Source organism: Sminthopsis crassicaudata, chromosome 1 (genome assembly GCF_048593235.1).
Source record: "Sminthopsis crassicaudata isolate SCR6 chromosome 1, ASM4859323v1, whole genome shotgun sequence".
Lineage (NCBI taxonomy): Eukaryota > Metazoa > Chordata > Mammalia > Dasyuromorphia > Dasyuridae > Sminthopsis > Sminthopsis crassicaudata.
The window spans coordinates 570734138-570748869 of NC_133617.1; the positions used below are offsets into that span (position 1 = coordinate 570734138).

Genomic DNA, 14732 nt, shown 5'->3' on the forward strand with positions numbered 1-14732 from the left:
GTAAAGGAAAGAGGAGGTATAATGGGACAAATTAGATCACATGAAGAAATACAAAAGACCGGTTACAACAGAGGAAATGAAAGGAGGGAGAAGAACATTATGAAGCTTATTCTCTTAATTTTTAGCTCAAAAAAAGGATAACTTAATCATATAGTTGGGTATAGAAATTTATCTTATCTATAAAAAAGCAGGTGAACAAAGAGGAAAGAAAAGGGATCAGGGGCAGAAACACTAGGAAAAAAGGGACAAGAGAAGGGGGAGGGGTTAAAGGGGATTTAAAGGGTGGGGAAACTTAAAAATTAAATATTTCTAAGGAAGGATAGGATGGAAAGGGAGAACAAAAAATATATGCAGGAGAGAAAATAGAATGGAGGGAAATACCAAGCTGATAATCATAACTCAATTTGAATCAGATGAATTCCCCGAAATAATGGAAATGAATAGCAGAGTGGATTAAAAAAAAAAATCCTACAATATGTTATCCACAAGAAATACATCTGACACAGAGAGAAACATGAAGTAAATGTAAAAGGCTGAAATAGAAATTATTATACTTCAGCTGAATTAAAAATAAAAGCAATTCTGATCTCAGATAAAGCAAAATTAAAAATAGATCTTATTAAAAGAGATAAGGAGAAAAGTACATCTTGATAAAGGATATTATAAAGAAGAAGTAATGATATTAAATGCATATGTATCAAGTGGTATAACATACAAGTTATTAGAAAATATATTAATCCAATTATAGGAAGAAATAGAGAACAAAACTAAATTAGTGGGGAACCTGAACCTTCCCCTCTCAGAATAAAAAAAAAAAAAAATTAACTACAAAATAATCAAGAAAGAACTTAGGTAGATTAATAGATTCTTTAAAAACCTAGCTATGATAGACCTCTGGAGAAAACTGAATAGGGACAGAAAGGAATACACCTTTTTCTCGGCAGTACATGGCACCCAAACAAAAATTCATATATTAAGGCATAAAAATTTCACAATCAAATGCAAAAAGGGAGAAATAATGAATACTTCCTTTTCAGAACACAATTCAATAAAAACTATATTTAATAAGGAACCAGGGAAAGATAAGAATAAAAACCAATTGGAAATTAAATAATCTAATTGTAAAAAAATGGGTGAGTCAAACAAGCAATCACAAAAAGCATCCAAAATTTCATCCAAGAGAATGACAATAATGATACAATGTAATAGAACCTACAGGACATAGCAAAAGCTGTTCTTAGGGTAAATTTTATACCTCTCAATAACTACATGAATAGTGAACGAAGAAATCAATGAATTGAGCACTCAACCAAAAAATCTAGGAAAAAAACAAAAAAACAAATCAGAAACCCTTAATTAAATAGCAAACTAAAAATTCTAAAACTCAAAGAAAAATTACTAAAGTTGAAACCTTTGAACTAATTATTAAAGCTAAGAGATGGTTTAGGAAAAGCCAATAAAATAGATAAACCTTTGGTTATTTTGATTGGAAAAAGGAATGAAAAAAAATCACCAGCATCAAAAATAAAAAAAGATAAACTTGCTACCAATAAAAAATAAATTAAAGCATTAATTAGGAGCTAGTGTGTCCAACTGTATGGCAGTAAATCTGACAATCTAATCCAAATAATGAATATACAAAAATATAAATTGACCAGATTAACAAGAGAGGAAATAAATTACTTAAATAGCCATATCTTGGAAAGAGAAATGGAAAAGGCCATTAATGAATTCTGCAGAAGAAAATCTCCAGGTTCAGATGGAGTCATAAGTGAATTCTACCAAACATTGAAAGAAAAATTAATTCCTATACTAGGAAAACCATTTGGGAAAATAGGTAAAGGAGTCCTGCCAAATTCCTTACATGACAAAAAATATTGTATAGATACCTAAACCAAGAAAACTAAAACAGAGAAAAAAAATCACAGACCAATCTCCCTAATGAATATGGATACAATAATTTTAAATAAAATATTAGCAAAGAGATTATAGCAATTTATCAGCAGAATAATGATATCCTATGACAAAGTGAGATTTATGCCAAGAATGCAAGGCTGGTTCAATATCAGGAAAACTATTATCATAATCAACCATATCAATAACAAAACCAACAGAATTCATATGATAATCTACATAGATGGAGAAAAAGCTTTTGACAAAATACAGCACCCATTCCTATTAAAAACACTAGAAAGCATATGGATAAAAGGAGCTTTCCTTAAAATAATAAGCAGTATATATTTAAAACACTAACAAACATTATTTTCAATGAAGATAATTCCAAATAAGATCAGGGGTGAAACAAGGATGCCCATTATCACTACTATTATTCAACATTATACTAGAAAAAAAAAAATAAAGAAATTAAAGAATTAGAATAGCCAATGAGGAAATAAAACTATCACTCTTTGCAGATGATTTGATGATATACTTAATCCTAGAAAACATGCAAAAACCTACTGGAAACCATTAATAATAGCTTTAGCAAAGTTGCAGAGTACAAAATAAACTCACACAAATCATCAGCATTTCTACATATTACTGACAAAGCCCATCAGGAAGAGATAGAAAGAGAAATTCCATTTAATATCATTATACACAAAATAAAACATTTTTCTGTCTGCTTGCCAAGACAAACCCATGAACTATATGATCACAATTACAAAACACTTTTTACACAAATAAATTCATATCTAAACAACTGGAAAAATATAAATTGTTCATGGATAGGCTGAGCTAATATAATAAAAATGAAATTTCTGCCTAAAGTTATCTAATTATTCAGTGACATATCAATCAAATTACCAAAACATTATTATATAGAACAAGAAAAAATAATAACAAAATTCATCTGGAAGACAAAAGATCAAGAATATCAAGGAAATTAATTAAACAAATATAAAAAGATCATGACTTATATATAGCTATACCAAACCTAAAACTATAAAGCAGCAGTCATCAAAACCAATTGGTACTGGCTAAGAAATAGAGTAGTGAGGGACAGCTAGGTGGTTCAATGGATAGAGTACCAGCCCTGAAGTCAGGAGGGGCTGAGTTCAAATCTTTTCTCACACTCTTAATACTTAATACACTAGCCAAAGTCTGAGGTAATGCTGAATTTCTCTAGAGTACTCTCAGGATCAGAGGAGAGTAAAAAAAGTGTGTATTTGAGAGATGTTAGATTAACAGGCCTTGACAAAAGATTGAGCATATTGTGGTAAGGAATGGAATGGGGACTAAAAGATATTTAGGAGGCCAATACTACTCTTACATGGGGAGCCTGAGAGACTAGGAGGGTAGCGTTGCCCTCTGCAGTATCCTCTATAGTACCTAAGTGAAATATTTTTATAATTTTGTTATAATAAATATTTTATACATCACCATGCTTCTCATTTACCTTCACCATTTGTCACCAACTGATTTAAGGAAGATGCTAAAAATAGGACCTTTTCCCATGGAATTCTCCCCAATCCTCCCCACAAAAAAATAAATAAATAAATAAATAAATAAATAAATAAATAAATAAGTAACATTTTCTTCTCACTTTATGGCCCTCTTCATGTTCTGTTTTCCCCCCATGGCTTATATACAGGATCAAGACCACTGAAGGCAAAATTTAACTAACTGTATCTGCATTACATTTGCCCTATGCTTTGTATGTAGTGGGCCTTATACAAATATATTAATTTGATTTTTTTTTCAAGACTAAGAGTAATTTTATTAAGTTTGAAGCAATTTTTTGCAAATTCTAATAATTTTATGAACAGCATTGGTGAGTAAAAATCATTGACCTATTCTGGGTTTTTAAGAATAAAATAAGTACCAAATAATAGCCTTCAAAGAAACTGACACTGAAATGTCATAGAATGACATTAAGGTTTTGGTTATTTATTAATTTATTAAGGTTAATGGCTATGGTAGAAAGCTCTATGTAAATCTTCCAAAAGCAGAGGCCACCCCCGCTCCTGTTTCTATCCCTGCTCTATGCTGGTCTATTCTCACCACCTCAGATCAAACTTTTTCTGGTGATAATCCAGATTCTCTTCCACTGGTAAGTTGTTGTGCTTTCAAACTTCGTGGGTTTTACCAGTCAAGTTCTGTTTTTGAGGCTGAATTAAATAATTGGTAGAAAGGGAATGAGAGAGCTTAAAAAGTTCCATCTGGCTTCTCTGCCATCTTGGCTCCACCCTCTTGATTTGACTTCTTTAAGGAATAATTACTATGTATACACCAGTATATTTGGAATAAGTATAACTAGAAATGTTTTTATGGAAGTTTGTAAAAATTGGATTGGGACTTGAGAATAGGAATGATTTGGATATGTAGGAAAAAAGCTAAAAGGCATTTTTGCTGGGCATAAACACATTTAGAAAGATTTGGAATTGAGAATTAGTATGTACAATAAGGAAAATTTATGTATAAGTAGTAGAGCACTTTGATGTCAGTTGATATTTACCTGATTTACTTTTTTGTTTTATTTTAAAAAGATTAACTCTTAGAACTGCCAGATTTAGGAAAGTTATGATCCTTGCCCTCAATTGTTTATTTTTAAAATAAAATCAAAGTGAAAAACAGATAAACAATATTTTACTCACATAAGAAAATTAATAGGATAGCCCTTGAAAAATACAAATCTTAGGTAACACTGATTTGAAATAAGGGGATTTCCATATTATTTATTTCAAAAGCCTAGTTAATATTTACCAACTCATCATGCATATTTTTCAAGAATATACATGCATATCTATTGTAAGTATATAAGTTTTGGAGTCAAGTGACCATAAATAATATAGTTAAAAATAATTTTTGCATCTAATGAAATTCAGAAATTTAACAAAAAGAGAAAGCTACCATATTATCTTATTTTTATGATATAGGGGAAAGACTGTTTGACTTGGAATCAAAAGATATAAATATGTATGAAAAAAAAATCCTGGTGGTAACGACTTATCATGTCATTTTTCTGGAGTTTTCTTTCCTTATCTACAAATTGAAGACATTGTACTTAATGGTCTATTAAGGTTCATTCCAGCTCTAAATATGTGATTCTATTATTCTATTATTTATGAGTTTGAATCAAGTAAATGTTACAAATGGTGTGGAATGGCAGCCAACAAGGCTTACTCATTCTCCAGCTGCATTAAATAGGGCATACTGTTCACAGCAAAAGAGGTGATAGATGCATTGAACTCTGCCCTGTCCCCATCAGATCAAATTTTAGTAAGGGCATTGAGAAACTGGAGCATTTCCAGGACAGGGTAAGAAGAAAAATGAACATGACATAGAAGTCTCAGTCAAAGAAACTGAAGATGTTTATCAAGAGAAATAAAAGTTTAAGGTTTTGGGGGGAGAGGGGAAGTGAGTGATGGTGTGACATTTTCAATTTTTGAATAGTCATCATATGGAAGGGACAGCTTTTTTTTGATTGACTCTAGAAGAATAAAACTAGAAACTATGGCTGGTAGTTTACACAGGATATTATAATTCACATGGAATAATTCTAGTTAAACAAAGATGTAAATGCAATACAATAGTTCAAGAGAAAATCAAGTGGGTAATGAACTAAGGTGTTTTTTTTTAACTTGGCAACATAAAATAATAACTAAAGAAATAACCAAGTAATATGAATGAATACAAAGGGGAAAATATCCACTAAAGAGAAAAAATGAAGATTCGGTACTTAGATTATACAGATTGACTATCTTCATTAATCAAATTACCCTTTTAATTGTATAACTCTCCAAAGTTTGTCTTTTCCCTCTACTTCCCTAAGTAATGTCTGACTAAAGTATATAGATTACATTTAGCTTTCTTTTTAAGGCACAATTTGGAGAGCATACACAACTGTGCATCAAATCATATGTGATCATTACAGGGCTCAATACATTTTTCTGATGCAGGAGTAGTAAGTATACAGAGAGTACAGTCATTTCTCTCTTTCTCTCTCTCTCTCTCTCTCTCTCTCTCTCTCTCTCTCTCTCTCTCTCTCTCTCTCTCTTTCTCTCTCTCTCTCTCTCTCTCTCTCTCTCTCTCTCTCTCTCTCTCTCTCTCTCTCTCTCTCTCCTCTTCTCTTCCTCCCCCCTTCTCTGTCTCTTTCGTCTGAATCTTTCCCTTTTTTCCCTCCTTCCCTTCCTCATTCCCTCCCTTATCAACTGCTGAACTGCTGTTTCGGTCTGTTAAACAGTTCCTGCACTCCAATTCTGAGGAGACTGCAATTCAGTTTAGGGTGAAATGACTCCTATAAATGTAAGTTTGGTAAAATGCCTGGAGTCACTGGAATGAAAGAACTAGGTGGTCATTAACAGTCGACTGTTTCATTTGTTTTTTGGGGAGAAGCATTAATGTCAAGGACCAGGGATTCAGGCTCCAAGAGAATATATCAAGCTAAATTGTAAATGGAGTATTGAAGACTTCTGAACTATCAATCTAGGACCTTTCAGAAATGGACTAACAGTTAATGCTGAGTGGTTTTGTATCATCATATTAGTTTTTTTGGGGTGGATGAAGAAATAATTTTTAAAATGACATACCAGGCAAAACAGTATTATACTTAATGTGCATACATCTTATATCTGTACACATTTCTATAAAACATCTTTTAAAATCATGAGTTATAAAAGTGGAAATCATTCATTATCTTTTCATTTTAGGAATCTGTTGTGTTGTAAAAAATGTTCTTTAGTATGAAGTAAATTATTAAAATTATTAAGATATTTTATGATTAATTCACCTCAATATAATATTAAAACACGTATTCTAAATCAGCTTAATATTTTGGAGCATGGGAGTTGGGATATGAGAATTTCAGGAGCCCTATTTTTGTAAAACTGACAGTTTTATAGTGCTTTAATTTTTATAAAGCACTTTGCATACATTAATACATTTAAGCCTATCTAATAACCCTGAGATATATTCTACATATCCTCCTATCCTTTAAATAACCTGCCTCTGTGTGTGTGTGTGTGTGTGTGTGTGTGTGTGTGTGTGTGTGTATACACACAGGCATAGTTAGTACATAATAGATATTGTAGTCTAAGGCAAGGTTCTCTGATTCCAGCTTCAGCAGATTATGTACTGTTCTGTACTGTCTGACAGAATAGCTCCAGTTGTAGCAATTTACTTTCTGGGCTAAAAAAACTTAAGTCTTAAATGATTATCCTCACAAAAATAATCTTGTCAATCATTTGTTTTCTAGATTGTCCTATACCATCCAATCACATGAGACTAGATTTTGTTAGCTATTGACCTGAAGTACATCTTTACTGTTTCCACTGTTGTCCTATATTGAATTGTTCTCATTTTCCCAATTCTTCCTCTGAATTCAGCATTTAAATGGAAATCAGAAACTGGAATAGAAAAAGCAAAGGGAGGAAATGGATATTTAAACTTTTATTTAAACATTGATAGAAATTTTTGTCTTAAAAAGAAATTTCTGCTTTCATCTCTTTCACTTATTACAAAGTCTTTCATCTTCTCCCTTTCCTCTTCCTCCTTTCCCTACATACACAGGCTACCTCTACTGACACAAGGAGGAATTGAATGCTATTTCTTTTTGGTACCAGCAGCTAAAAAACAATCAGTACTTCGTCCTTCTATCTGGTGGATAGAGAAATCACTGATTTCTACCAATCAGTAGCTGGTTTTACTCTGGATATCACACCCTGGACAGCTATTTCCTTAGCAATACAAACCTATTCGGCACATCTGATTCTTCAAAGAAATCCTATCATGGGGAATCTGATCCACAATGGTATTACTTCTTAAGGCTGCTTCCATCTGTTCTACTCCTTTATTTGCACTGAATTTCTTTTCTAGCCCTATCAAAATAAATTTCAATATTTCGTTAAATTTTTACTACTTCTGCAGTCTTATTTCTTTCTTTTTAAATTTAACTCAGATGGCTGTCTCAGAACCTTAATTTCTTCTACCCTAGGCCTGAGAATAAGTAGAGTATATCTAGGTAGCAATTAATCCAGTATCCTGAAGCAGAGTCTTGGCAGTTCTTAGCACATAGTGGGACTTTAATAGATGCTTATTGCTTGAATGAATACAGAATAGATTGGAACTCATTGGTAGAGTTTTTCATTCTTTGTCACTGGTGTTAAACTGGGCCGTATTTATTGGAAAACTAGGACACATGCTTTTTAAAATGCTGTCTCTCTCTAGCAGATTCTTTCTTGCGAACAGAAACAACTTTAAGAAATCTCTTTAACTCTCCTTTCTTGACAAAACCTAGGAAAAACTCCAAAGGAAGTTTCCTCGTGGTAAATTTGAGTCACTGCTGAAAACAGATGGGAATGTGGATACTAGCTGTCCCTTATTAACCCTAAAGTATCTGGATGGGTGAGGAAGTATTATAAAGGTAGCCTAAGAGACTGGAAGCTGGTAGCAGGTGCCAGGGTGTGGCTGCGGTTGTCTCCCTTCTCTCTTCCAGCAGAAGGAGCCACTTCTGTGAAGAGGGAAGTGAGAGAAAGAGAGAGGGAGACAGAGAATGAAGAGGGGGAGAGGGATGAAGGGAGGGTAGAGAGGGGAGGAGGAAAAAGAGAGCCCGGAGATTGGGGAGAGAGCCTGTAAAGCTCTCTGCTCATACGCACGCCGCCTCTGTTTGTACACAGTGCGCTCTCCAGCCGGCACAGCTCTCTCTCTCTCCTCTTGTCCTCCCGCTTCATTGTTCTCCAAGTCAGAAGCCCCGCAGGAGTGGCAGAGAAAACAGCCTAAGGAAAACTGGGCACGGACTGCGGGCTTCCTCATAGCCCCAGGTTTACCCAAGGAAAGCCGTCCTGAGCCTCTCAGCCCGGAGCCGCGCTCCCACACATATCTCCGCCTCCCAGGACTTCTCTCCTCTCTTCTTCCCAGCTTATGACTGAGTTGCAGCACTTTGGCTGAGCCGCGCTGGGTTATTCTGATATTCTACCCGCAACCCTTTGCCAAAGATCCGGCAAAAGAAGAAGAGGGAAGCGTTCTCTTTCTCCATCCTCTTTCTCCTCTTCCTCTCTTTTAAAGATTTCTTTCTTTCTAATTTTCTTAAGAGAAGGGTTGAGAAAAGAAGACATATTTAGTGTGAGGGATTGTCTGGCACCCAGAGCCCTATCTCTGAGAACCCCATCACCCAGACCCTCTATCTTTCCCCGACCCTTTCCCACCGGGGTCGCTCCAGTGGAGAAAAGATCATGAACCGCTTGGTAGCAGCCTGGCTCTTGTTCGGTCTGAGCCTCTGCGTCCCTCAATTCACCAAAGGTGAGATGATTGGGTGGGGTGGAAGGTCCGCTAGGGAAAGGGGATGGAAAAGGGGGCAAAGCTCTCTTTCTGCAGTGCTGGGAGAAAAGGGAATGCCAGTGTACAAGTGGGCGTGAAGCGGTCCCATGAGGCTGGGGTAGGCAGGGGTGGGGGCGTCTGGCAGTTCGGCGGTAGGGGGAGAATCCGATTCCCTGTGACGAGAAGGTTGCTGCCGCCTGAGGTTCTTCTCTCTGTGTGTATGTGCGTATATGTATGTGAGTGTATGCGTGTTTATGTGCCTTTAGCTGGGGGTGGAAGGGGAGGAAAAGAGACCCATGTGGAGGAGAAACTGTACGCCGGCCAGACCATTTAAAGTGATCCCAAAGTCGAGAGTGAAGTGTGCAGGGAGGGCACAACTGTGATGCTGAGGGCTGTAATTCTAGAAAAGGAGGAGGCACAAGAAAGATAAGACAACTCTTGGGAGCAAGGGGATTCTGCAGTTCACTTCACTGAGAGTCTCTGGAGGTGTTCTCCAAAGTGAAGGGGAGGGCAATCTCTGCAAATATGCTCATTGGGCGTAATTAGTCCAGCTTGAGAGGAGTTGGGAGATGGGGGTGGGGCGAGAGGAATATGTAAGAGTTTAAACGTCAACCAACTGAGTGGATGCGAGGGTTTCAAAACCGCAGAGCTGTCCCCAAGCCTGGTGCAGCCGTGTGTGTGTGTGTGTGTGTGTGTGTGTGTGTGTGTGTGTGTGTGTGTGTGTGTGTAATAATTGGTCCTCGGTTCTTGAATTTTAAATCAATTCTGAACAATTTGCAAACATTTCATGACACTTGGAGATCTGTATATCACTATTAAAATGCATGGTTCTTGTCAGTGTCTCCCTTAGTCTCTCTTAACTAGGACATGTTCTATCTGAAATATAGAACAAAAATAAAGCTCCCTCACCCGAATAAATCCCAAGTATGTTCTGATAGCTTTATTCAGATTACATTATATAGACATACTGACACATTTATATTTGTAGCTATGCATGTTTTCATATATATGTGTATACATATGTTATATTACGTTATAAATCATACTGCAACTCACCTCCCTAGTCTTATTTAATATTTGTAAAGTTGCAAGGGATTGCTTGTCATGTTCTCTTGATTTGAGAAGAGGGGGTAAGCTTTAAAAAAAAATGTTTGTTTGTTTGTTTGTTTTGATAGAGAGCTTTGAAACTGAGAGACTAGCTCCCGTTATTGCCTATCTTTCTGGGAGCACTTTACAGAACAAGTATCAAGGTGTAAAATAAAAGTGTGATTGGCTTTCCAGGATGGTTGGTGGTTAAGTTTGTGCTGCAAAAAGATGGGGAGCTGTAGAGGAGGTGGCTGGCGGTTGGATGACGAATATAGAACTGTAAAGAGAGATGTAGGGTGGGAGGTCTCTGCTCTTGGGCCCTTGAGAATGCGAAGCAGCATCTCTTCTGTGTGATTTAGTGGGTAATAAATCTCCAGGGGAAGCGGTTCAAGTATAGAGTTCATTGTAATACAAAACTGAATTAAGATGCTCTACTTGATTTTTTAGGTGTTTAATTAATAATTACTCTCAGATGTGAATCAACATGCGATTAATAACATTTACATTCCCTTTATTTTAAACAAAAATTTATTACTATTATTTTATTTATTGACCCTTATATGCCATCCCCAAATCCCTCCCCTCCCCCGCAGCTTGTTTTTGCTGACCAGCTTATTAAGGGCTTTCCTGATGAGCACGGTTGTCTACCTTCTGACGACTGCCCCTTCCTCTCTTAAATGAGGCATGATTTTTTTAAGTGTCCCTCTGTGTGTGTATATGTGTGTGTGTGCAGTACATTTAACAAAGTGTCCCAGTTATAAGGAAGGGTCAGCAGCACCATTTAAGGTTACCAAATGGTCATAGCATTGCAGTTTGCCTGGAGAGAGAGAGAGAGAGAGAGAGAGAGAGAGAGAGAGAGAGAGAGAGAGAGAGAGAGAGAGAGAGAGAGAGAGAGTTAGTTCATGAGTTCGAGTTTCTTTTCATGAAATTTTCCTCCTTTTTTTCTGTATGGATTACCCTCTGCACTTTGATCCCTTGGAAGAAAGGCAAGAGAGAGGCATGAATAACCCTTTTCTTTCCTGCTCCTTTCCCTTCTTTCCCACACCCTTTCTTCCCCAACGTAAACCCATAAACTCAGAAAGCACAGAGACTCACTCATAGACACCTACACCTACACCCTACCATCACCATCTGTCCCTATAGCTTGTATTAGGGTGGAGGACAGCTCCCAGGAAGAAGAGAAACGAGAATCTATTTGCTAAATCTGCAGCCTCCATCTCCACTCTGCTGAGTCGGGTTGCAATAGCAGAGTGCAGCGTTCACTAGATTGGTTCCGTTGTTGAGTTTTCTTCCCCTCCTACAATACAACACGCAAAGGGTCCCAGGAGCCGTGGATCCTACGGACACAGTCTGAAGCTTTGGATTATGGTGGAAACCTTTAGTGAGGAATCTAGGTAAGGTTTTCCTTTCTAAATCCTCCTAAAGGAAGGTCTGTCAGTTGTATACTACATATTCTTTAGTGTCTTCTTCTTTCTCTGGCAGTCTGTGGTAAGAAGGAAAGGGAAAATGAAGAAAAAAAATGATCCCATTTTTCAATAGGTCCTTTTAAACTTACATCACCTGCACGTTATTCAGGCACATCCCTAAAAGGTTCAGCACAGACCATTTAAACTTCAAATAAACTACTTAGTAACCAATGGCAGTGAGATCTTTTGGGTAGCCCAGAAAGTTGCTATTGCCTTGGTGTTTCCCTTTTTATAATGGTGGTGTTTCCCTTTTTGGTCATCTAATTTAAGGTCATCAAAGTCTCTACTCCGTGAAGTTTAGTAACTCTTTTTATTAGTAGGTGTTTTTTGTTTGTTTTTTTTTTAATTAAGCCAATGGATCAGTCAGATTGAATATTTTATTAGCTCTTAAATTATTCATTGTTATGAGTTACTCTAAAAAATCCAATAACATTCATATAGTTGCAGCAAGCACGTGATGCCTTATGCAATCTGTCCCTGTGCCTGAAGTTTGTGCCTGTAGTCTTTAAGTAAAAGGCACTATATCTGAAGTCTAGACATGTCATACATACTATGCATCACTGGAATTTATCATTTGACTTTTCAAAATTAAATAATTTTCCAGCTACTTTTAGCTACTTCTGAATGAGGATGCACAATAAATTCAAAACTAAGTACCACATTTCTTCTAGAATATTGTCTTCCTAGAGTTATCATAGCAAAATCCTTATCAAATGTGAATTTCCAGTGTTTGACTATACCTTCTTACATACTAATGGCTAGAGTATCAAATTTCTAAATACATTAGACTTGTACCTTTAAAAGCCAACATCAACTTCAATCCCCTTGAGTGAAAGACTCTTTTTCAATTACCTTCAAATAATAAAATTGAAGATAATCAATAACTTTAAAGTGAGACCAGGCTACTAAGTTATTTTTTTGGTAATGTACCAACTTTGTCTTATTCTAGCAAGCTCTGCCATAATATACCATATATTTCTAACTGCACTCTGAAACCTTACTTTATAATTATTTCTCACATTCATCTTTAATTCAAATATATTCTAATGTGTAATTATAATCATTAGAAAAATCATCAAACTTTGTTTAAAAATGGAGTTATTATAAAAATGGTCAATAATTTCATCTTTTGTCTCATTGTTAAAATAATTCCATGGGGGAAGGTAAATTATTGTGCTGATGAATTATGGTTGAATTAATACAAATGACTAAACTTCTAAATATTCTAATGCTACAGTTGATATTTACATCTTTCTCTAGTTGAGAACTCCAGGATGTTCTTTAAAGAAAAAAAAAAAAGAAAAAAAAACATTTTTTCCTACTCAACATCAATTTGAAAAATATGAGAGACCTTTTGGTGGTCTCTTTTAAAAACCTGTTTTTATTTGTCTTTTTAAAATGGTTCTTTATTAATCTGAAGCTTACAGCTTGGGGAAGATTTTGATTATTGGACAGACTGTATATCATATATACTTATAAACAAAAACAAAGTTTCATTAGAATTGAATATTAGTGATATTCCAAGGAAAGCATTTCTGTTTTTTTTTTGTTTGTTTATAGAATATGTGCTTACAAGCACAATTATTGCAAGAATTCTTTCTGATGTAGAAATCGCATTGAAGTCTAGCCAGAATACAATTGTAGACTTCAGAGTTCAATTTTCAGTGGAAGCAAATCAGAAAAGAAAAACAATTTATAAAAATCTTGTAAGTAAATTCTAAAAGCTGTCAGAAAGCTCTCTCCTTCCCTCCCACCAACCCTCCCATTGAAAGTTCCCTCAACAAGTCTGAGAGTAGAATTCAGCCTGGAGAGAAACCAAACAGAAATCAGATGTACCATCACCAGTAGGTGTCAGGATAATCAATGGAGCTAATTTAAAAAGGCATGCTGAGGCAAGAAAGAGGTAAAGTGAACAAATCCTTTCAAATGCACAAGGAAAACTTTATGATCTAAACCTAAGACTTCTTTTAGGGGAAAAATATGTCATTGGTTATAAGGGATTGAGTTCCTTTTCATGACTAGATATTTTGTTCTATACCATAGATAGCCTTGCTTGTCACAATATGGTTGTGAAATAGTTAATTTGTACAAGAAGCCTTCCAATTAGCTTCATAATTTATAGACACAGAAATTTTTAAAAAATGAATAAATCAGGAATTTGTAATTACATAGCTACTGATTATTTTTCAGATTTTTTCTTTTCTTTTTACAAGCTACACAATTGACACTGGTATCCCCCCTAACTGGAATATTAAAATACATAGACTGAGTTAACCAAAGCATATTTTCATCACATGGATAAAATAATTTTGCAGAGATAATATTACTTTTCCCCCCTAAATAAATTACAAACTTTATGAATCCTGATAGTATCAAGTTTTTAGAAAATCTGAAAAAATGAGTTGAATGGAATAGCTATGTTAAATGATGAAAAATCCAAAACAGAACATCAAAATATTGTCATTTTCTATCTCATGCAATCACTAATACTTGATCAAATACCTATTTTTATATGGCTAACTGTTAGATATATTTTTCTTCTTTTTTGTGGTTTAAAAAATGTTCTTTCTTTCAAATAAAATTCTATCATTTGCTGATATAGTTTATAAGTATGATGTATTAGAAATACTATACTTTTTTTTTTTGCTTATCAGTTTGCATATACGTGCAGATATTGTGCCAAGCGTTCTATCCTATGTGACATCTTTTCTGGGTCAAAGTTTTCTTAAAATAAAGTGTATTCCAAGATGCAAATAAAACAGCATTCTTTTATAGAATAGATATTTAATTTTATCACAATTAAAATAATAGATTTGCAATTTCATGTACAATCATTTTTTATCCTACTCTAAGAAAATACTTGTTTTCTTTCTTTAGTTCAAAATAAAACAAATAAGAATTTAATCTAAAAATAATAAAATGATT

The 14732-nt window shown here is 35.0% G+C and overlaps 1 protein-coding gene across 2 annotated transcripts in view; it reads left to right on the plus strand.

Moving 5' to 3' along the window:
* Nucleotides 1-8532: 8532 nt before the first annotated feature.
* Nucleotides 8533-14732, plus strand: part of EDIL3 (EGF like repeats and discoidin domains 3) — a 685096-nt gene continuing 678896 nt past the window's right edge. Inside the window, exon 1 of one of the 2 annotated variants that reach the window (XM_074282146.1) lies at nucleotides 8533-9237. In XM_074282146.1, coding sequence (XP_074138247.1) covers nucleotides 9171-9237 — 67 coding nt within the window. In that variant the 5' untranslated portion in view covers nucleotides 8533-9170. The remainder of the gene's footprint in view (nucleotides 9238-14732) is intronic. The other variant, XM_074282145.1, reaches the window with a different exon arrangement.